This window comes from Crotalus tigris, unplaced genomic scaffold, assembly GCF_016545835.1.
Source record: "Crotalus tigris isolate CLP2741 ecotype Arizona unplaced genomic scaffold, ASM1654583v1 scf7180000017573.2180621, whole genome shotgun sequence".
Classification (NCBI taxonomy): domain Eukaryota; kingdom Metazoa; phylum Chordata; class Lepidosauria; order Squamata; family Viperidae; genus Crotalus; species Crotalus tigris.
The window spans coordinates 1,171,871-1,196,175 of record NW_024096483.1 but is presented as its reverse complement, the minus strand read 5'-3'; the positions used below and the strand labels follow the sequence as shown (position 1 = coordinate 1,196,175).

At 35.7% G+C, this 24,305-nt stretch overlaps 1 protein-coding gene across 3 annotated transcripts in view; it reads right to left on the bottom strand.

Moving 5' to 3' along the window:
• Positions 1-7,521: 7,521 nt before the first annotated feature.
• The window catches only part of CDK8 (cyclin dependent kinase 8), a 43,940-nt gene continuing 27,156 nt past the window's right edge, over positions 7,522-24,305 (bottom strand). For 2 of the 3 annotated variants that reach the window (XM_039356536.1, XM_039356551.1), the window contains 8 exons: positions 23,230-23,361; positions 21,589-21,732; positions 16,188-16,257; positions 15,329-15,401; positions 14,611-14,708; positions 13,776-13,854; positions 12,092-12,250; positions 7,522-8,947 (listed from right to left, as the gene is read on the bottom strand). In XM_039356536.1, the coding sequence (XP_039212470.1) occupies positions 8,822-8,947; positions 12,092-12,250; positions 13,776-13,854; positions 14,611-14,708; positions 15,329-15,401; positions 16,188-16,257; positions 21,589-21,732; positions 23,230-23,361 (881 nt within the window). In that variant the 3' untranslated portion in view covers positions 7,522-8,821. The remainder of the gene's footprint in view (positions 8,948-12,091; positions 12,251-13,775; positions 13,855-14,610; positions 14,709-15,328; positions 15,402-16,187; positions 16,258-21,588; positions 21,733-23,229; positions 23,362-24,305) is intronic. The other variant, XM_039356545.1, reaches the window with a different exon arrangement.

Here is a 24,305-nt window from a genome sequence, read left to right as displayed (position 1 = left end):
AGGTATGATTGATTGTTGATGACAAGGAAAAGATTCTTCTCAGTAGCTATACTAATCTCTAAAATCCCCTGCATCAAAAGACCAGATTTCAGTGTCAACACATCAAGATCTTCATATGAACTTTGTTATATTTCCTTTCTTCTTCCTCCCTCCCTCCCTCCCGTTTTGATTCCTGGTGACTGCCTGCATTTTTCTTGGCAAGATTTCAAAAGTAGTTTGCCGCTGCCTTCTTCTTCCTAAGGCCGAATGAGTATGACTGGGCTGGCTTTGGGCCTAAGCTGGAACTAGAATTCGTGATCTCCTGGTTTCAAGCCTGCTGTTTTAACCATTACACCATTTGGTATAAACCCCTTCAGGTACATGAACGATGTATTTTGAAAGAAAGAAAGAAAGAAAGAAAGAAAGAAAGGAAGGAAGGAAGGAAGGAAGGAAGGAAGGAAGGAAGGAAGGAAGGAAGGAAGGAAGGAAGGAAGGAAGGAAGGAAAAAAGAGGAAAAAAGAAAGAAAGATGACAAATGCCATTCTTGATGTAGTCTCAGTTACATTGTTTTAGTGCCTGAATCCCCACAGCTCTTTGCCTCCCAAACACTAAATTGCCCACTTTCCAGAAGAATTTCCATCTGTTATAGAGGAGAAGTTAGAGGGATTGGAATTATGCATTTCATTAGTTTCCTCTGCCGTTCTCTACATCTCAATAATTTATACATGGTAGTTCATGTGTAAACCTACTTTTCTGGGGTTTTTCTTTTGGGGTGGAAACTAAAGATACTGTACACCTTGTTGTTGTTAGTTGCGAAGTCGTGTCCGACCCATCGCGACCCCATGGACGTTTCTCCAGGCCTTCCTGTCTTCTACCATCTTCTGGAATCCATTTAAGGTCACATTTACTGCTTCAGTGACTCCATCCAGCCACTTCATTCTCTGTCGTCCCGTTCTTCTATTGCCCTCAATCTTTCCCAGCATTAGGCCCTTCTCCAGTGAGTCCTTCCTTCTCATTAGGTGGCCAAAGTATTTGAGCTTCAACTTCACTGTACACCTACCTACCCTAAATTCCAATCTGACAGCAGAAACTATCTTGAAGATGATAGGAAATTCTTTGCAAACATTATTGACTTAGCTAAGTTACTATTGATAAATTTCTTAAGAAATTAAAAAAAAATAACCTGAAATTTGATCTCTAGTGAGTGTAAAGTAATTTAAAAATCTGGATTTAAAAAAGCACAATAATATTGATACTTGCCCCCTAGTGGATTCAGGGGAAAAAGCATCTGGAGAACTTGGAATGAAAATGTGAAGGGAACATGGATGTCATTGCTTCGGGTTCCTTCCAGGTTCATAATTGTAAGATTACTATGGAAATCTATGTAAGAGAGAAAAACTTTGGCTGGATAATGCTTTCCCCTTTACCAGAGGCATAGATATTTTAGAAGAATTTGTAGGAAGAGAGATATATTAATTATGGAAGCAAACAATTGGGAGTCTGTACGCCTGATCAATACATTTTATTAAAACGTGTAAACTTTTTACATCCTACCTTCAAAACACTTAGTAAGTACCATGTTGGGGAAAGCTGGATATAGCATTTTCAAAAGATAAGATTTCCTGTTGCTTTTTAGCAGGAAATTAACCACCTTTTTAAAAAACTGGCTTAATCTTAACTAAGAGATCTAGACTGTTGAGCTTATTCTTTCCTTTTGCCAATGGGAAGAAAATCTAATAACTCTATGGGTTTTACTCTTCCTCAGCCCAATTTTTGTTTATAATATTCCTGTCTAGGAGAAGGGGGATTTCTAACCCAGCCCCTGGATGCTATATCCAGGACACCTTAGCCTCAGTCTGTTGCTATAGAATGCCAGATATATTTGTAATAAGGTGATGCTCTTTTGGTAGAGGAGCAAACAGACCTGGTATGTACTACTAAAATCTGGTTGGGTGAGGATATGAAGAGGAAGCTTATCTGAAATTTGCGAACTGGGAGCCATGATTCCAAGAATGAGGGGAGATTGTGAGGACTTTATTGAGACCTTGGCTAATATTAAGGGAAGGAGCCCATCCACCATTTCAGAATAAGATGTAATTATTATGACATTGATACTCAGTTGGAGTTTTGCTCCCCAAGCTGGACAGAAGCTCTAGTAGGAATTCATATCTGAAATCTGGAGGCAATGAGAAACTAAATAGGATGAAATAATTTGGGGGGGGGGAAGTTGGAGTTGTTTGTGCATGTAACATTATATGGGTTGTGAAGCCTTTCTCTAGCTCAGGAGAGGAAAGAACACATTCTAGAGGAGCAGGTCCATGGTATGGGATTCATGAATCCCACTGGATCAACCAGTGATGACTATAGACAGGTATGCTGGACTATCAGTTATATCCTTTTTTAGAGTGGGGCCTTAGCAAGAGCAATTCACGCCATTATAACTCCACGATTGCGTTACTGTATCTGGACTTGTTCTTGAAGACCATCCAGGAATTGCAATTGTTGCAGAATTAAGCAACCTAAAGGCTGTCATGAGAGACACAATTCATTAGGAAGGCCTATACAGTATGATGCAGGTACTGTACTGATTACCAATAAGTTTCATAGTGCAAGTCAAGTTGGTGGTGTGGATCTGAAGGCCTGTGGGGCTTGACCATTTCCTTCAAACAGAATCTGCCCAATCTGTTCTAATCTGGAAAATAAAAGGGAGAGAAGAGAAGAGTCAGATTTCCTTGGTGATCATTCTGGCCCTCTGGAACAAATCTCCTCTTGTGGTTAGAGGAACTGCTTTGATTAAATTTGGGAAAGAAGTAAAGATACTGCTCTTTCAACAAGCTATTGGAATTGAATGATCATCTGGAGATAAGGAGTTGCTTTTAACTGTTTTAACCAAACTTTTGCTGAGTAATCTGTTTGGTTCAGTGTTAATATTTTAGTAGGTGGTATACAAGTTTATAAATGAATAAATAACCTACCTAACCCAAGTGTAACTATTTTCAAAGATGTCCCTTCACACAAGTATTTTCTCATCTAATGCAGGCAAAAGAGAATTGGATGAGAGCTTTAGAAATATCTTACATAATCCCCTGCAAAGTAATCTCCCAAAACATTTTTAGATAAAATTGCAGTAGATGACCTTTTCAGCCTAGTATCCTATTTCACAAAGATCAGGATAGTTAAAAGTGGGGTCTTTCTAGTGGCAATGCATACATGCAAAAGCTGGACACAGAGAAAAAGCAAGAGAAAGAAGATAGACACCTTCACACTGTAGAATACAGTTGCTTAGTAGTATGAACTGCAGGAAGAATTATTCAGTTCATCTTGGATAAAATTAAGGCTGGCTACTCTCTGAAGACAATACTACACATACAGTACAATGGGTATGTGATATGAATAGATGATGGGACTAAAAAAGGTTGAGAGGAGACAATGGATGCCAGCCATTAGGGTTGGCATGCTTTGGATCTCTTCAATTAAACAGTGACAATTTTTAGGACTCTGGGTGCATCTTCTCAATTATAGTACCTGTACTCTGGAATGAACTACCCTGAGATCTGACATCCTGTTTCAGAGGGCCTTAAAGGGCATGGCTATTCTTCCAGAACTTGAGTTAGGGTGGTGAGTGGAATGCGCACCTGGAGAAGCAGGAGGGGAGAGTTTTGGCAATACACAGCTTTCCCAAAGAGAATAAGAGACTGCATAATCCTAAAATAGTGGGGGAGGAGGAAAGAGGTTCAGGGTGTCAACCCTAAAATCTTTCAGGATATATTTAGTAGGTTAGAAGTTTGTGGCTTTAGTTTATCAAGATTCTGTCCGCCATGTGTAACCAAATAAAGGAGTGAATTTGATTGGACTTCACTGTGTTGTTTCTAAGCTTGGTCCTGACAGGTGGTTGGAGAATTTTTCAAGCTTTGTTCTTATATATTCTTTGCATGGTTGGCCAGAGTCACCATCTTGTTTTCTATTTTGCTACTTATTTGGCTCTGGTGTTTTTTTATACATTCTACATTATTGCATTTTATTCTTTTATCATTGTGAGCTGTCCAGAGAATGGTTACTGCCTAAATAAATTGAATTAAATTAGTGAGTGGCCAGAATCAAAAGGACTACCACATTGCCCTTGGATGAACCATGAATTATTTGCAGTCACCATGAATTGAACCTGTCTTGATTATGTACGATTAGCTATTTCTACCAAATGCTTCCATAAGGTACACAAGCAGAGTATGATTGCCCAAGTACCTGGTATTCAAGGTAACAAAATTTCTAAGTCAACTGTAGCTATTAACTGTACATGCCACTAAATATTGCATTATCTTTTGATACTAATACAAGCCAATTGCCTCAGTCAGGAAATAGATTGGCATTACTCATTCTTGAACCCTTCATGAATGTGTTGGCTGTGTTCACTCTTCATTATTGAATGCTTTTTAACTATAACCCTTGGGATTGCTGACTTTCAGACATGACCTTACCACAATGAAATAAATCACTAACTCATTAATTTTCCTCTATTAAAAGCACATCAGGCATTTTGCTCATAACAAGAATCAATATATCAGGAACCTTGTTGCCTAAAGTGGCAATTTATCCTGCCTCCATTAAACAGGAACTCCAAACTTCTCTTGGGCAGCAAATATCACTGAAATGTGGTTATCTCAAATATTTATTAGCAGTAAAATTCTCTCCATGACATTTCAGAATGAAAATCCCAAGCCAAATTCCAGGCCTGTCTCCAGATGCAGTTGAAGAAATTGAACAGAAAATTATCTGCTCTTTCTACAGCTTTAAAAAGTTACACGTCTCTGGGGAGAGGAGTGGGATGCATGTTAAATGATTATGGCTAATTTTAATGCTGAGACTGTAAAACTGTAGCAATGAAATGAGCCAATATTTTATCACTGAATATATTTTGGTATAAAATACCTATCTTGGTTATGTGAGGAAGTTTATGCTGGCTTATAACATAATCTTTAGGCTGGTGATCCTAATTTGCGTAGCCTAGATTAAAGCTGGGCTCTGGATGCACTTAAGGTATACTGGCCAATTTGCCCAAAATGTCTGATGTTGTCCTTATCATCAACAGGAAAAGGTGCAGATGATAATTAGCATGCCTCAACATGATAACACAATTTTCTTTTCCTCCTCCTTACTATGTGAAAGCCTCAGTTGACCAAAAGCATGAATGTGGCAAAGGCCAACATCTATGAGCCTATCTGGTGATAATCTTTTTTCTTTTTCTATTTTGTTTTTGGTGCCTTAACATCATTTTTGATTCCTGTTGATTGCACAAATCCCTGCAGTTTTTTCTTGGGAAGGTTTTGTTAGTGGTTTGCCATTGCCTTCTTCCTAGGGCTGAGAGTGAATGGCCCAAAGTTAACTAGCTAACTTTGTGACTAAAGTAGGACTAGAACAGTCTCCTGGTTTCTAGCTTAATGTCTTAACTATTAATCCCAAATCGCAGCAAATGGGAAAGAAAGATAGAACTTAAAAGATGTAGGTATGTATTCAATGGCATAGCATATTAACTGTATTCAGCAAACAAGAAGTTTCCTATTATATGTACAAATCCACATACAGATTAAAATGGACACATGGCTATTGTATTGTAGTATTTGGATAATTTGGATTATTACACCTTTGGTGATTTCAATTATTCTTGCTCTAGCTGGTCTTTTACTCTAAGAAAAAGCAATGTTTTCTTTTGCTTAATATGCTCCCCGCCTGCAGATATTGTCACTTATAAAATATTAGTTATGATATATTTTGCTTTAATATGGTCAAATGTTCAATAGCAAACAATGTTTTACTGTAATGTATAGACTAAATATAGAATAGGATCTCAACAATAATAAATAAAAAGGCTCTTAGAAGAGGGGATTTCTCCAATTCGCTGTGCAACCGATTTAGGATGTTTTGTTTACTTTTGATAACCAGACCTTATTGAACAATGGCTTCACATAACAACCACAGGATTCACTTAATGACTATGGTGATCTGCTTAACTACTGCCGCAAAAAGAGGTAATAAAATTGACTGTGTCACATGAACTGGTTTACAACTCTTGCAACCTATGACCCTCATGGACAGGCTCATTAGTTGTAAATCGAGGACTATCTGTATATTGCCTTATGCTAGCAGAAAGTATTACTGACTGCTGCTTGTGTGCACAATAACCATCCTTGTTTCCAATCCTGCCACCAAGCCTCTTAAACTATGCATCTGTTTTGACAGAATCTCTTCAATTTTTTGACATTTCTATCCCTATCATGTTTAATCTTTTGTCATATTTTGGATTGCTTTGTCTGTTAGCTGGTCTGCGTTACGCCTTAAAGAAGCTGATTTTTCATTAACTCAAAAACACAAATACTTTTACAGGTATCTTCCACAGCCCATTGAACCAAACTCAAAGGTTGGGGCATGTACAATATACCTTTTTGGGTGAAAAGGGTACATGTATATACGTGGCTAGTTGTTGACAACTAGTTGGTGAGCAGAATATTTATTTTTCAAACTTCTATAGCCACCCATCTTATATGTAGCTATGATTCTGTCCAGCTAGCAATTAAAATATAAAAACAAGATAAACGATAGAACAATTTAAAAACAATACAATGTAAATACAGCTCATAATCCCATTTATCGGAACAACCAGTAAATCCTCTGCATTGGCTCCAGCATATCGCTGGGTCCCTGTGTCCATTGGCAAAGCCATGTCTTCAGGGTCCTGCAGAAACCCAGCAAGTTCGAGGCCAATCTGATCTCTGGAGGGATGATATTCCATAGGGCAAATGCCATGGCAGAAAAGACTCCTTTTCTGGGTCCTGCCACATGATACATTCTGGCTGATGGGACTTGCCACATGATCCTCCTGCTCAACCGGATTGGAATTGGTAGATGTTATTGGGGAGAGGTGGTCCTTCAAGTAACCTGAGCCCATGCCACGTATGGTTTCAGCATCAGGAATTTCCAATGCCAGGAATTGAACCTGGAACAAATTGACAGCCAATGAAGCTTATGCAGCAGAAATCTAACATGTGCAGATCATGGAGCACCTATAATAGTTTGTATAGCTATTGAACCAATTGAAATTTCTGAATGCTTTTCAAATCCAGACCTAGGTAGAGCACATTGAGTAATCCATATGAAATAACTGAAATATCAATGATCATGAGGAGGATCTCCTGGTCTAGGAAGACGCACAATTGGTACACAACATCTATTACTTTTTTAATAGATGGAGGGGGGGAAAACAGGTAGGATTTTCATAAGGTAGTCCTCATTTAGGAACTGCCTCATTTAGCGATCATTTGCAGATACGGTGATGAAAAAGTAGCTTTACAGCCATTTATGACCTTCTCAGGTTTATTAAGCAAAGGAAAGCTGAAGTAAGATCATAAGCATAGTAGTGGTGTCACGTAGCAATGATTTCACTTGAGTTGCCGGTCCCAATTCTAGTCTCTAAATGAGGACTACTTGTATTTTAATGTCTACGCAGAACAAATTGGGTATCAACTGATAAAGCACAGATATAATCATATACAGATTTATGAAAAATATTTTTATTACATAACACCTTGTTTTTAACAATGTTGATTTCTTTTAAAATTCAGAATACCTGCATCATTCATGTAAAATAGCTTGATACAGTACATGGTATAGTTTTTCCTCAAATTCTAAGTTCTCCTAACATCATAATCCTTTATTAAGGGCGACCCTCCCCCCACAAACCAGCCTTTCTCATCCTGAGGGCCTCCAAATGACCAACTCCCCCAGATCTAGCCATGCTGGCTGAAAACACGTGGAGCCAAAATCCAATTCATCAAAATCCAAAGTTCTAGGATGGGGAAGAGTGCCCTAAACAAATGTGCGAACACCTTTAAAAATATTTAAGAAAATTTAAAACCCACTACATCAAGCCAGCTCTCAAAAAGTCATGACAAACATATCTGGATGAATGTCGCACTGTTTTGTTTTTGTTTTTTTTGCAGGGGAACATCACTCATGCTTTTTTTAACTTCCAAAGCATGCTCACAAATCAGTTAACACCAAGAGGGGGGAAAAACATTGCCTATGACAATCAGTATAGTTTGCTGAACCAAACAGCTTTATCTTAATAACACACTCATTACTATCAAATAGCAGCTTTAATACCAGTCAAATCATAGATCTGAGAACAAAATAAACTTATGTTGAAAATTAATCTTTGGGAAGCTTGTAAATCTGCTGGAAAAAAATGTTTATGTTTCTTTTTATTATGTCTTTAAAAAAATCTCTGCAGCAAATTTGTTGGTCATAAAACATTGCTCAATGTGGAAAATGGATCAGCCCACAAAGAAGTCACTAAAAATCAATGTATATCAAAATTCTTTCAATTGAAGCCATAGATAGTTTGTTTTCATCTCATTAATATATACTGTATACTTCAAATACCAGTTAAGAGATTTTTGTGTGTGTATTATTGGTCAGATAATGTTGTCAACATCAATAGAATTCACAACAACAAAAATGCTTGCCCCTAGCACATTTCACAGTTTCAACTGCTACAGACTGTCACTGAAAACAATGCATTGGTCAGTCTGAATCATGTCAAGTAAACTATGGAAGTAGCATATCCACAACACAAACTGTGCTAGTACTTTCTTTTCAAGTCTCATTCCATCAACAGGTACAATCTGAGGGAGGGACTACTCCCAGCCTGTGAAAAGTAGCAGAACGTGGCTATCAGACATTTTGACAGTTCCAGTACATTCTTGCAGCCCAAAGCCAGGTTCCAGGCAGACAGCAGCACGGCCAGTCCTGCAGTCTTAGCAACAGTGCATTGACTTTATTCAGGTGCAGCTCAGTACCGGTGTGTCTGATGAGAGTACTGTGGAGGCTGCTGGGAGGTAGTTGAATATCCCATGCTACTCTGGGGCTGTGATGTGCTTGGTCCAGGGTTAGGATAGGCAGCATGGGGGTTGGAACGCTGAAAAAGAATTACAACACAATTGACTTTTTATACAAAGTGCAGTTCATGTTTGATCGAAAGCTTAACCTTTGCTCCCGGTGACCAACTCAGATTGGATCCTGCAACATTATCCTGGGACACATATATTTACTTTTATTCGCAAAACATGCTTGCTTTGATTCATTCTTTAAATATTCACAAATATTCTTTACTATGCTATGCTAACTTTGATTCATTCTTTAAATATTCACAATGACAAAGATTAACTATAACTGGTTCTCATATATACCAGGGGTGTCAAACTGCCGGCCCATGGGCCGGTTGCATCATATGGAGGCCACACCCACCCCAGCTCCGGCAATGCAAAAAAAAAAAAAAAGGCTTCATCTTTTCACACATATAGCAGATAAAGTAATAATTTCAAAATGTCCCCAATGCCATTATAATCAGAAGTGTTTAAGACAGCAGGCTGAGATCTTGAGCTTTATTATATTCAACAACTGAATAGGAAAAGGTAAATCCTCTTTGATACAATAAGCTATTAACTCAGGAGCTACTAGTTTGGCCCTCCACAACAGTCCCAGTTCCTCATGAGAAAATGAAATGCCTGCTCATGAGCCTTCTCCAATAGCAAAGTTCAAAAGCATTCGTAATCTTCCTATCCTGCTTCTTGAAAGCCCTACTTTCATTCCATAGAATATCACAGGAAAAACCACTGCCTGCATGATTTTGATCTTTGCAGGTCATTGTGGCATTTAATTATGTTTTCCAGAGTCTTTATTGCTACTCTATCAAGGGCTAATTTGCAGGGCATTTGTCTGCTGGTTCCTTTACTTGTGATAATTGATTGATAAAAAGCAACAGCTGTCTGTATCTTCACTGGCAATTCATTTCATTTTCATTTCTAATGGCTGTAGATTATTTGCACCTGTAGCTATCAATATATAACTGCAGCTTTACACAAATGCACACAAAACATATATCTCTCTTTACTATGCTATGCTAACTGGCAATATTTTCAAAATACTCAGGAAAATAAATGCTAGATTAGAAAGAGATTCTGAAATGTGATTGTGAGTATTTATTTGAAAAAGTAAATTATTTAGATATCTCCTAGGAAGCCTACAGATATGTAAAGAAACATATTCACTTTCTCTTTATTAAAACTATGAAGTTATACTCCATGAATGACTTTAATAATTTAAAAATAACAGTTAAAACTGGTTAACCTTATGATATGAAAAAATTACACATTGGACAAAACCTGCTTTAATACTGTACATTCAATAACCATTATTTGTCACATATGACTTATATGCATGTTTCTTCTATTGAAAAATAGTTGTGAGAGATTTTTTTTTTACAGAAACAATATTTATAGAGGAATATTATCATGGATAAAATGCTGCTCATTAATATTTTGTCTGAAACCCCAAAGCTCATCTTGTTAAGGTTTTTTTGTTCACAGGGAAGATTCTACACCTTTTGACTCTTTTATGTACTTTCGTTGATTCCAACATTTTTATTTGACATAAGGTTTGCAGATGTGTGACAGTCTGAAACAGAAATATCCATTAAATGCCGGATTGCAACATAGCCTTGTCCTTTAGTCAGAATAGAGCAGCCTGCCACAAATAGCACATTCTTTTCATAAGAAAGCATATGACTTGTGAAAAGCTGAGCCTTGGCCTTCTTTTGTGTGCCTTCTGCAAATAACTTCTACTGAACAGAGACCAAGCCAAGGATATGCTAGATAAAAATATGGTGAGCAAAAAGAAAAAGAGCCAGCTTCTAATCTGCCTACTAAATACATGAATAAATCAACCGCCTAAATTGTCAAAAAGATTTTAGCATCTGAATATGTAACCTGATTTTACTGAATACAACGGATAAATTTTTTTTCTCAAAAGCTTTGATTCCATTTGGTGATTATGAACATATAATTTCAGAATGACTATATCAAGTGGGGATCTTGAGAAATAGGAAATTAACTTTTAATGACTATAATGTATTTAATTGCATGTTTCCAACATGCTGCATGAATTCAAGACGGCTAAAAGTGTTTTGTTGCTGATTTTTGTTTGTGCTCAATGTCCGATGCATCTCACTATAGTGTACAAGAACAGTCAGTCAGCACTGATGGATTCCAGCTGCCCTGATACTGTTTTTTTCTATTGTTCCAGTAAAACCATGTTGTCATTGACTGCATCTAGATTTTCAGGAAAAATGTCCCAGGCGTGAATGGAGAAAATGAATCTTTAGTGACGATTCACGATCTTGTATGCTGTAACAAGTTTATCAATCAGCTGAACGTAGTTTATTGCCTTGTAATTGCCAAGAAGATTCTCAGCAACATCCTTAAATGCTTTCTAGATGATTTTTATCTGGCCCCACTTACAGATCTTCAAATCACTTGTCACTGATGATGTATCTGAGCTGTAGACCATCAAAATCCCTAATCTTGGCATTAGTTACTCTTGGAAACATGTCTCAGATAACATAAACATTCACTTTCCTAGTTCATTGCTTTTATAAAATTTTTGCAAAAGTATTTTTGTCGGGTCAACAAGTGGTTCATGTACCACATTTTTCTGTTCTGGAATCAAATTCCTTCAGAGTAGCCGTTTCTTTTTAATGTAATGTGACTCTCTTGCACAACTGTCCCATTTACATATGTAACAACAATGTATCTGAGCTGCATTCCAAGCAGAAGAGGTTTTATATTCCAGTTGTACTTGGTGTACCAGATGTGCTTCAACAACAGTTCCATGTTTTCATGTTTCATGTATGCAGCATAGCCTACAGGTACCGAAGGATGTACAATGCTATTGTGTAAAAACAAGAGATTTCTATAAAATGGTTTGTGATATATTAAATTCTAGGTTATTTTTCATGACTGGCAGCCAAACGTCTGTAAGACACACCCAAAAATGCTCAGGAAGCAAAATCTTTGTTTTCATGAATCTTGGCAAGAAGGCAATATAAAAATGAAGACAGTTTATGCACCCTTTGTGGTATGCAGATTTCATTACTAATCTTTTTAAATAATAAAAGTGGATTCAAACAGATACATGTCCAATGATTTTCTTGAAACGTGTGATAAAATAAATATTTCGCAAAGTAATGCAACAAAGACTAGGAAAGAGAGATGAAAGGAGATACCTGATAATCTGAGGTCATAATAAGTCCACCTGAGGTAGTGGTAGGAGGAACAACTCTCACTTTTTTCAAAGGAGGCCCTTGTGTATGACTGTTGTCTTGATTCCCTGGATGACCAGTTCCATTTGTGTGGTTATTGCCCTGCTGCTGCTGCTGGTTCTTCTCAAGTGGTTAAAAAAGAAAAAAGAAAAATACAACTCAGAAGCAATTCAAATGCTGGCAATATGAAATTCTCTGTAAGGTCAACGGGACGCCAAGGTGATACTAATTAAATCACTGCCCAGATCTAAAGCAAAGACAACCTATCAAAATATTTACTCAGCCTATCAAAAATGTTTACTTGGAACTAAATTGAGATTACGTGTATAGGTAGTACTCGCTTATCAGTTGCTTAGCAACCATTTGAAGTTACGATGGAAGTTACAATGGACTTAAAAAAATGACTTAGGACTTATCCTCAAAGTTACAACTGACATACTCACACCCGGTCATATGACTGCATTTCAGGTGCTTGGCAACTGGCTTGCAAATATGATTGAATGCATGGTCACATGACCGTGATTTGTGATGTTTTTGCCAGTTTCCAGAAAAAAACTTCCCACTTGGGAAAATAGATTTGCTTAACAACCATGTGTTTTGCTAAAAGACTATAGTGATTTGCTTTACCAGTCTCATAAAGACAATCGTAAAATTGAGTCAGGCTGCATGGTGACCTGCTTAATGACTGCATCAACTTACAACCAAAATTCTGGTCCCAATTGTGGTTGTTAAGTAAGGGCCTTATACTAAGTAAGCATTTAGATTTGCAGCCATAATTAAAGCTGAGTAATAAGAAAAGAATTTCTAGTCCTGAGGATAATAAAAACTCTTCCTTTCCTCCAGGAGATAATCTTGCATTGTATTGTCTAAGGCAGAGGTCCCCGACCTTTTGGGCACCAAGGACCAGTTCTGTGGAGAGAGATTTTTTCCGCAGACCAGATGCTGCCTGCATCTCATGGATGGGGCTTTGCTTGTTTGTGCGGACCAGCTGCTGGCATGCTGCGGCCTGGTACTGATCCACAGACCGGGGGTTGGGGACCCCTGGTCTAAGGTCTTCTATTGTATAGCAAAGCCCTAGATCTTATAAAATTGCACACTGCTGAGATATTTACTGTTACTGTCCTTTGTTCTTGTAATAGTGAAGTTTGTTTTCACAAAGATTTATACGATTGTGAAGTCTGCTACTCTGCAAATACCAGTATTTCAAATCACATCCAAATTAGGTATCCCCCCAAATATCTAAATAAATTTTTATCTCTACAAATTATGTGAGCTGTCAATCTCTGACATTAAGCCTTTCAATATTTCGTAGACATTCTTAAACTTCTCATTGTAATGTTTAGTACTGGAAATAATAGTGATAAATGTAATGATATTCCCATATTATCAAATATTCATTTTGTTTCCACAAGTGACATTTAATTCTCATATTCTGACAAGGAATAGTTCAATAAAAGTAATGCTCCTAAATATACACAGAAAAATACACTTCATGTCCTTGTTATGTGGTCTTCATATACTAAATGATTTTAAACAGAACTATTAATATCAATTTAATTCTCCAAATCATATACAAGTATAAAACTGTACAAGATGGGAAAAATTCTAAATGTACTTGTTGTGTCATAACCCTTGATGTGATACCTACTTTGTCTCCCTTGTCATCAGGCTCTTCTTCAGTTAAAAATTCTCGTTTTGGATATGGGATCTGACAGCCTGCAAACACACTGCAAAAGTCCATTTATTTAGTGTGTTAATGAAGAAATGTATGAAGGAGAATATCTGCAAGTACAGGTAGTCCTCACTTACTTTCTTATTTAATGACTGTTCAACATATAAACCTAATAAATCAATCCTTATTCTTTAAAGTACAGGGCTCCATATAGCTCTTAGGGATTGGAAAGAAAAATTTCTATTGAGGTGGGGCTGGTCCGCTACTGAAGTGGGACAAGAGTGTTATAGTCAATAAACAATAACACTTCTGTGCTGAAAGATCTATAAAGTCTATAATACCCCAACTAGAAGATCCCAGAAAACCTGAGCTAATGATTGTTAAGGATTATTCATTTGGCTTCAATTATTCTCTTTCTACAAAATTGCAATTTATATCACAGATTTATAAAGAAAAGATATACTAATTAGATAATATCCTTTTATGTTGAAAGTGGAAGGTCTAGCAGGCACTTTGCTGATGACTATATATGATGTTCTAATCAATTTGTGGATGAATGAAGGATTAATGCTACAAACTAATGGAATCAGGGACTCATAAAACAAAAGATTAATAGAACATTATTTTAAAATGGCAAATGGCATAAAAAGACATTTTTTGTTTGTCAAGAGTGAAATATCATTCACTGTTATTCTCAGGAATCCCAGCTCCACTCCCTAAACTTCTCCTAAACATTTAAAACATTTTAATATCCTTCCTAGTTTAAAATATTTAGGAAGCATTAAAGAAATATGAATTCTGTATCACTTACTCAGATGTCGGAAGTGGATCTTCTAAGAAATAAGGATCCTGCATAGCCTGTTCTGAGGTAATTCTCTTTATTGGGTCCATAGTAAGCAATTTCTGTAGCTAAGTACAATTAAAACATAAAATCTTCAGACCTAGAAAATATTCCACCACTCTGTGAATATATGAATCTTCCTTTCATGCATCTTCAGAATCAACAAGCCACCCATCATCCTATATACCTTGCATACAGAGGATCCTAAATTCAGTCCCCAAACTCTGCTCAAAACCCAGGACAGCCATGGTAAATCAATCAATAATATGGAATTTTTCATTTCCCCTCCCCATCTGAAGGTAAACAGAACCAGCGCTTGTTACTGAGGAGAAAAGCTTGTCTCCAGTTGTTTACAGATAAAATTTGGACCTAGCAAAACTGATTGCTTGTTGCAACATAAAAACAAAATTTACATTTGAAGATTTAATTCTCATTGTTCTTTTTTTGCATAATCTCCTCACACTTAATAACCAAAACCTAGAAATAAGTGTATTTATGAAAAACCTATTAGGGGCACTTCAGATTACTTTTCTAAGGCTTCTATCACTTTGCAATTGAAAGCAAATACATTTAACTCTATAATAAATACTCTTCTGCAGATGTAATGAAAAGCACTTTAAACATCTCATATGATTGTTTTTGGAAATTATGTAGGAATTCAGTCCTGAGTGATCTGTCATGAACTTACCAAATGGAATGCTTTACTATCCGGCTTAACTTTATGTTTTTCCATATATTTGATAAGGCTGCAGTTGGTATATCTGAAAGAAAACACTGGTTCATAATAATCCTGACATTAAACTGAAGATAAAATTTGTATAAGGGCATGTTATAGAATTAGCAGAGCTGGCCTCATTCAGTTTAATTGCTATGAGCAGTTTATCTGTATTTTAAAATGATGGCAGAGCTCTGTGGAACAAGCCCAAGGATACACATTTCTTTATATGTGCCAGATGGAAATAGCTTCCCATACGTAACACATGAAATAAACAAATATGAAAAGTTGTTAGCAATTATTTAGTATGTCTCTTGTACAAAATTTAGTTCACATTTCTGAAGGTGAGGCATTTGATAATGGCTTCTATCAAAGCCAAATCTTTACATTTTATATCTGCAAGCTAAAAAGCTATACTTTTGTATGCAACAAATAATTTCTTATTAAATCAAAGTAGCTTCAAAGTTATACAAAAAGTGGGCTAAGCAGATACTATTCCATCCTGATACTCTGAATGGTGGCCCAAACAGGAGTTATTTCCCTTCTGATCATTTGATATGGCTTAGTATCCAGACCAGTGTTTCTCAACGTTGAGAACTGATGTGTTGACTTCAATGCCCAGAATTTCCCAGCCTATCCTTCCTACTTTCTTGTCCCCACTGTTATTTTGCTTACTTTGCACTGGACAAACTAACCATCTTTGTTTTGGTATCAAGGGGACGGGCCAATCATCAGAGGGTAGAAAAAGTTTGCCAGAAAACTAGTTTAGTGAGTGTACAAATTCATGAACTTGTAGCATTGTCAAAATTTCTTAGATCTTCACAAAACTTACGTATTTCTTCTGAAATCTTTCATTAAAGTTGAATGTTCAGGCATCTTTTTAATATCTTCCCAATCTTTATCTATGAAGTGAATATCAGTATAATTTCATCCTTCTTAATACAGAACTAAGGTACCATTACCTAAGCACTGAAAATTATTATCTTCTCTATCCTCTTTAGTTTTCACTCTGGGTAAACATCCTCTTCTCATAGTTTTTATTAACACAAGAACATGAATTTTATTTTACTTATTTACACTGTATACTTTGCCTTATTAAAAAAGCATAAGCACTGTACAGTAAATAAACAATATCCAGGTAATCCTCGACTTACAACAGTTCATTTAGTGACCCGTTCAAAGTTACAATGACACTGAAAAAAGTGATTTAAGACCTTTGCAGCATCCCCATGATCATGTGATCAAAATTCAATTGCTTGGCAACTGATTCATATTTATGACCGTTGCTGTGTCCCAAGGTCATGTGATCACTTTTTGCAACTTTCTGACAAGCAAAGTCAATGGGAAAGCCAGACTCACTTAAAAACCAGGTTACTAACTTATCAACTGCAGTGATCCACTTGACAATTGAGGCAAGAAACATCATAAAATGGGGCAAAACTCACTTAACAAATGTCTCACTTAACAGGAGAAATTTTGGCCTCACTTGTGGGCATATGTTCAGGACCACCTGTAATCCGATATAATTTGCAAGTTGTTATACTAATTCTCTTAAAAAGTTTTGAATTGATTTAACATAAAGCTTTAAAACTAATGCAGCAGTTACAGATGACTTCATTAGCTTCTTGATTACTATAGTTTAAAGTTTAATTTGGTTCCCAGGTTATATAATTTTGTAATATTAAGAAAGTAAGATTGAAACATTTCCAAATGGTATTGATATTGGAGAGAAATAAATAGATGGGAGTCCAATTTTAACTCCTACCTAAATCACAGGAACTTTTTCTTCTTCTTTTATCCGTTTTTGCTCTTTACTGAATTCTACTCTCCTTCCCTCTTAAAATTAAAAATACCAGTCATGGCTTTAGTTAATTGATCATGGTGAAATGCAATCAAGACCTTTCCTCAACTGCTGATGATAAATGAACTGCATCATGATGAATGCGATATTAGTTCTTGGGAATTGGGTGGCATATACACTTAAATCTGAGCATTGACAAAAATTTCTACCTTTCAATTAACTACAAAAAGCTCCACTGCTTGTATCCACATATATACTATGCCAATGCATTAGGACATTCTGAGTTCTTTGGAAGAACTCGATGCAAATGAAGGCCAACACAAGTAAAGAACTGGGAATTGTGATTTCATTTTGTGGTAAACGTAATAGTAATAATAAATTTACTTTGGGGACTTCCGGTGGATAGCGTCGATGATGGCGGCTACATTGTAGCCGTCTCCTGGGACGGCGTGAGAACCGCGGAGCACAGCAGAGATCAGCTGTCCCGCGGCTCGAAATCCCCCTCCCGGGTGAAGGGAGGGGGCAGAGAATCACCCAAATAGAGGTAGAGCCTCTTAAACCCCCCAGGAATTTTTTCTGGGGGGTAGAAAGAGAGCTCCCTCGGAGTTCGGGTTGCCTCCGCCTCCCAGCTGACTCTGTTCCTTCGGGAACAAAGCGAAACGCCGCTACCATCTCCGCACGCTTAAAAGGACTGGGTGAGTGATTTTTAAAAGCGGACAGAGCTGGATAAAGGATTGGACTTATTGAGTTTTAATTTGCTTTTTAGTTTAGGCTGATTTTCTTTTTTTTTCTTTGTTCTCTGCCTGTGTGGAGAGTGAAAGTAAAATGGCGATTTGAAAGTGCCTTTTTTTTTTCCGGAAGAAAGCGAGTCAAACGGAATGTTATGGACTATATAGTTTTTTTTTATTTAAACTTTTTAAACTTTTCTCTTTTTTTGAAGGTGGTTTTGTGTTTTTGAAATAGCTTTAAAACTCTCCTTTGCTTTTTATTTTTTTTGGAGGATTTTTTATTGTATTTTCTTTAAGAAGGAAGAAGAGGAAATAAGATTTAAAAAAAAAATGGCTTCAAAGAGGCAAGCAGCTTCTACAGTTCCTAAGGTGGCTTCTTCCCCTGCGATCTTACTGGTACAACAACCTAAAGTTACACCGGTACAACAACCTAAAGTTATACCACCATCTTCTCCTCCTCTGCCAGTATTATCTGTACAAGATATGAAAGACATAATGGGAAATGTTGTATCTCAAATCAGAGAGGAAATGAAGGACCTTTTAGATCAGAACAAAACTGAAATTAGAGGGGAAATGAAAGAGCTTTTAGATCAGAATAAAACTCAAATCAGAGGAGAAATGAAGAACCTGTTAGAGCAGAATAACATTATTCTGAGACAAGATATAGTTATGGCTCTATCAGGACTTGCTTCTGTGGTTGAGAAGCTTGATTCCAGGGTTGAAGAGGTTGAGGAAAAGGTTGATACCCTGGAAGATAAATTTGAAGGCATGGAAAAAAAGATGGAAATTTCACAAGATGACATTGTTATGTCTCAGTACAGGGAAATGGAATATGCTTTAAGAATCAGGGGTCTGAAAGAGGATATGCAACAAGACCTGGCAGAAATTGTGGCAAATGACTTTGCTGTTATCCTGAATAGGGAGAAAGATGGAATACTTAGAGAAGTGGAAAAAGTTTACAGAGTTAACTCCTGGGTCACAAAACAGAAGAATTTACCAAGAGATATGGTGATTTATTTTGCAAAGAGATCTCTGCGTAATGAAATTATACAAGCTTTCTATAATAAGAGGTTTCAGATTGCTGCTCAAGATGTTATTATCTTAAAGGAGATCCCATCTAAAATTTTAAGAAAGAGAAAAGATTTTGCTTTTCTAGCTAATGAACTTAAAACGAGAATGATGCCATTCAGATGGGAGATCCCGACGGGTATTGCTGTGAGCCATGCGGGGACGCGTTATAGACTCAATACAGTTACTAAAGCAAAGGAGTTTTATAGTTCGGTCCTGGGAGCAGGCTCACCATCATCTATGATGCAGAAAGTTTTGGATGGTAAAGAGGTGGAACAACAGTCTGAAGGACAAGGTGTGATGGTTGCTGGAAAGCTACAGGTGGAGTGCTACAAGGTGTGATGGTTGCAGGAAAGCTACAGGTCGCGACAAACAGAGATCAAAGAGCAAAGAATGACCCGTGCAGCATATAGACGCAAGGAAAAGGAACAACAGAAGAAAGAAGTTAAAGAATCTCTTCAAGAAATTGTTTCGTTGCCGGTGGGAGGAGCAAGACCCAAGAGTTCTGCAGCACATTCTTCTATGGCAGATCTCCAAGCAGTCTTCTCCAGGCTCTTGGTAAAGGGAGATGGTAAAGCTCCTGACTTGGAATGCTAATGGCCTTAATTCTCCCCAAAAGAGAAAGAAAATCTTTCATTATTTAAAGCAACATAATAATGATATTATTTGTTTGCAGGAAACACATATTTTATCTAAAGATCAAAAATATTTAGCCAGTGCTCGTTTGGGATCTCATTTTGTATCTTCTGCTCCTGGGAAAAAAGGGGGTGTAGTCATTTATGTTAAGCAAAACGTATCAGCCTGTTTGGTAGAATCTGATCTTCAAGGGAGATATGTTATGATTGAAGTTGGTTTATATGGGAAGAAAATACTTATAGTGGGGTTGTATGCACCAAACCAACAACAGGAACAATTTTACAGATTGTTACATCAGAAATTAACCTTGTTGGATTATAGATCTGTGATATTAATGGGTGATTGGAATGGTGTGTTAGATCCACAAAGAGGCAAAAAAGGATCTTCTACTTTTTTTTACACAGGCTAAACTACCTAAAGCCTTTTTTGATTTGAAAGAAGACTGGGAGCTGCGAGACTACTGGCGTGAACGCAATGAGGAGGAGAGAGACTTTACTTTCTTTTCAGACAGACACCAATCCTTTTCAAGAATTGATTTTTTCTTGATTACAACTGATTTATATTTTAGGGTAAAGAATGTTAAGATTTTTCCTAGGACATTGACGGACCACAGTCCAGTTTGGATGGAGTTGGCTGATGAAAAAGAGGAGAGGAGATCGTGGAGGATTAATGAGAACTTATTTAGACAAGAAAAGAATGTTCAAAAACTAAAGTATTATTTAAAGGATTATTTTGTTTTAAACATGCATAAGGGAACATCAATGTCAATGGTATGGGATGCAGGTAAAGCCTTCATGCGTGGGATCTTGATACAAATGAATAATACTCAGAGACAAAAGCAGATTCAGAAATGTAAGGATTTGGAAGATGAGATTAAATTAAAAGAAAAAAATTTGATTTCAAATCCTACAGATGAAAAGGTTAAAGAATCAATAAAATTGCTTAAATCACAATTTAATATATAGATGGCTGATCAAACTGCAACTAACCTACTGTATATGAGACAAAATACATTTTGTAATGCCAATAAACCAGGGAGATGGTTGGCTTACCAACTCAGAAAGTAACAGAGACAGAGAATTATAGATAAAATAAATTATAATGGTAAATTGGTATATCAGAAGGAATTGATTAAGAAATCTTTTTAGATTATTATCAAAAATTATATAAGAGTACTAAAATACAGGTTTTAGATATAGATAATTACTTATGTTACTGATTGTGATATTAAGGAGGTTGTATTGATGTTAAATTTAATTACAGCCGCAAGGTTGTTAGTAGGGCAATATTGGAAGAAGGAATCTTTGCCTACTTTGCAAGAGTGGTTTTCTAAAGTATCCTATCTAGCGGAAATGGCAAAGATTTCGGCTTTTTTAAAGGATCAATCGCAAGAGAAGTTTTTTGTGGTATGGGAAAAATGGGTAGATTTTATCCAACATAAGTTGGATATAAAAAAATATTATTTAGTTTTTCAATAACTCGTATATAAATTTTAATATTTTATAGATTGTATTATTTTTCTTTCCCTTTATATTTTTTATTATTATTTTATTTTCTTATATTTCCTTTCTTCTTTCTTTCTCTTTATTTTTTTTCTTTTTAAGTATTTTTTTCCTTTCTTTAATATTTATGTTTATATATATATATATATTATTGTTAATTATTTTATTAGTTGTTTAAGTAATGTATTTAGACTTATCTATGGTTTATACTTTTTTCTAAGAATTCAAGAAACTTTAATTAAGCCTATATTCAGCTCTGGGAAGGCTGAGGGAGGGAATGGGAGGGTTGGGGTGGGTTGGGGAGGGTTGTTTTTCTTCTTGTAAAAATTTTAAAAATTTTCAATAAAAAAAATATATATTTACTTTAGCACTGCTTTTTGTTTCATGTCTACCATTTGCAATGTATTAAAACATCCATAGTGATATTGTTTTAACCATTTGAAAGCCAAAATATGTCTAATTTACATACATCAGCAATAATAAAAACAGAATATATACCTGCAGGAAATCCCATTACATTGAATATTCTGTCCAGCTGATCATGATGATACGGATTACTAGTTTTTATATCCTCTTGTCGGCAGTGGAATATTGGCTCTGATGTTAGCAGTTCTGCAAATATACACCCTATAGCCCAAATATCTTTACAAAAAACGAGGGAGGAAAATAAAAAAGGCATTTGTGCTCATAAAGAAATAATTATATTCCAAGCATTCCCAACTAACATTTCAATTGTTAATGTAATGTCAAAGATTCTCCTGTATTTTCATATCATCTCTTACAATTCTAGTTACAACAGAAGAATAGACAATTGCTCACCTAATCAAGAACTAGTACATTTGTAACCTGTAACTAATTAATGCATTATACCACTTTCTCTTCTGTTAAAATATTAAAGCATTCAAGAGAAAATTCTCAAATTACAGCAAACACGTTGGAAGATGTTTTAAAATGCCATTTTTAAAAATAAAAATTCCCATGATTTTAAACTTTGATAAAGTATCAAAAATTGAACAATTCCTTAAGATTTCAAAACTCACTTTTAAATATTATGGGCTATAACTAATACAATTCTATTATTTGCAAATTCGCAAAACTACTTCAGAAGATCTTCAATCTTTTGTAATGGATAGCAGTATGGGGAAAGAGATCTATTGTGCCAGATTTCATTCACTCACAGAATTAGGTATAATTCATTACTATGCAAAACTGAACTGATGGGGATAATTAGAAGCTTGACAAGATTTTATTTTTTTAAATGAATCTCTTCAGTAAACTGAGCAATCATAGGATAAGAAATCTAATTATGGATTAAGAGCCTATGGCTGAGAGCATGAGTATGACAATTCTCATAGACAAGGCAATGAAGCAGTACCAAAACTCCAAGAATTTTCAGTGCTATTTATGTTCCAGATGTCATCAGATTATTCAGGACAGAAAAAAATCTAAGCTATGTGAATGTGGAACTGAATTAAAGGTAACTAACAGGTAAAAGGCAGTTACCATTTAGTTTTACATAGTTAAAAAAATAAAGAAAAGGACAAATCCCTAAACTAAGAATATTTGGAAGGGAAGGGAAATAAGCAATACTGTCTTGTGTTTATTTATAGAGTTACCTCTTTTGATAAATCAGTTAGAATTCAGAAACACTTGGTAATAGAAAATTTTAGTAATAATGTCATTAAAACTAAATATATTATTTTAGCTCCAGAAATCAGGCTATTAGAATCAAATCATTGGCTCCAAGGTGAATTATTGGAGCAAGGGTGTTTTTTGTCTGCCCTTGAGGGAACATATTACTATTGTATAGAAATCTGAGGAAACTAAATATCAGCATCCAGTTTTTGTGGATTTGAACCATTTTGATCTTAAATCTGCATTCAAAGCCAACAATCTCCTGTTGTTCTATAATAAAAGTCAATTTAAGTGCTAAATGTTAGGGACATTTATTTTCAAAACATGGAACATAATCAACAAATTGAATAGGGGTTTTGCTAATTAAGTGTGAAGAACATGTTTAGGCAATTGAAAGAAGTCTATATAAGATATGGCATAGTCTTTCTATGCAAAAACAAATAAGTGAGTCAGACTTAAATAATACAATATTCCTAACTTAACAATGACAATCACATTACTTACCAATAGCTTTGGTATAGTGTCTTGCTCCAAGCAGTAATTCTGGAGCTCGATACCAGAATGTAACAACTACTGGATCCAAATCAGCTAAAGGCTTCAAAGGTGAATTAAATAGTCGGGCAAAGCCCATGTCAGCTGTAAAATGAGGAGGGAAATTAAATTTTAACATATAGGTTGCTCAATACAAACTGATTTGAGTTCAAATAGGCAGAAATTCTATATAATTTAACTTATGAATATACTAAACTTATTTTGAAAGAATTGTACAGAGTGTATTATATGATTAAATCACACTAATATGAACTCTTTGTCATGCAGGATATCACCCATATTCTGATCAGTTCTTGGAAAATTTGAAAATCTGGAACTGAATCACTGGAAAATGGTAAGAAGATTTTAATGCATATAAAAATATTGATGCATGTTAAGACTTAAGATATTTATAATACCAAATTAGTAACCTGACAGAAACAGTTCAATTTATAGCGACCAAGGCAATAAAGCAACTAACAAATTAATAGAACCTACTATTCAAGGGTAGCAGGATTCTTCTTAAGCTAGGAAAACATATCTGAATTCCTGGTGTGTTCACTTAGTTACCTAATTCTTCTGTACTGTGATGGATTTATCATATTAAAATAAACTATGCTTGTGTGTATTTAAACAGCTACAGATTAGTAAAATATATCACTTGCATATTGTTGTGTTTAAATGCAAATATAATGCATTTTTCAGTAGAAATTCCAACAGAGCAGAGAATCTGAGGTTGTAATTATAGGGCACACAACAACCAATTTTTTTTAAAAAAAATATGAAACCTAAGCATGTTTCAAGAGGAAGGTATCAGATATTTGGATATTCATTAGAAAAAATCCCACTCATTTGCTCTATAATATGAAGGCTTGTTTAGCTATATGGAGCCTTATTTAAACCTCTATTATATTTTATTTTAAAAATTAATTTTGTTCTGGATTAGACAATGAGCATTAGCTGCTGATAAAAGCAAATGTTGACAGATCACCTTTGGCTGCAAGGAAAATGGGAGAAAGAGAAGGATAGTGTCAGAATATAAATATCTG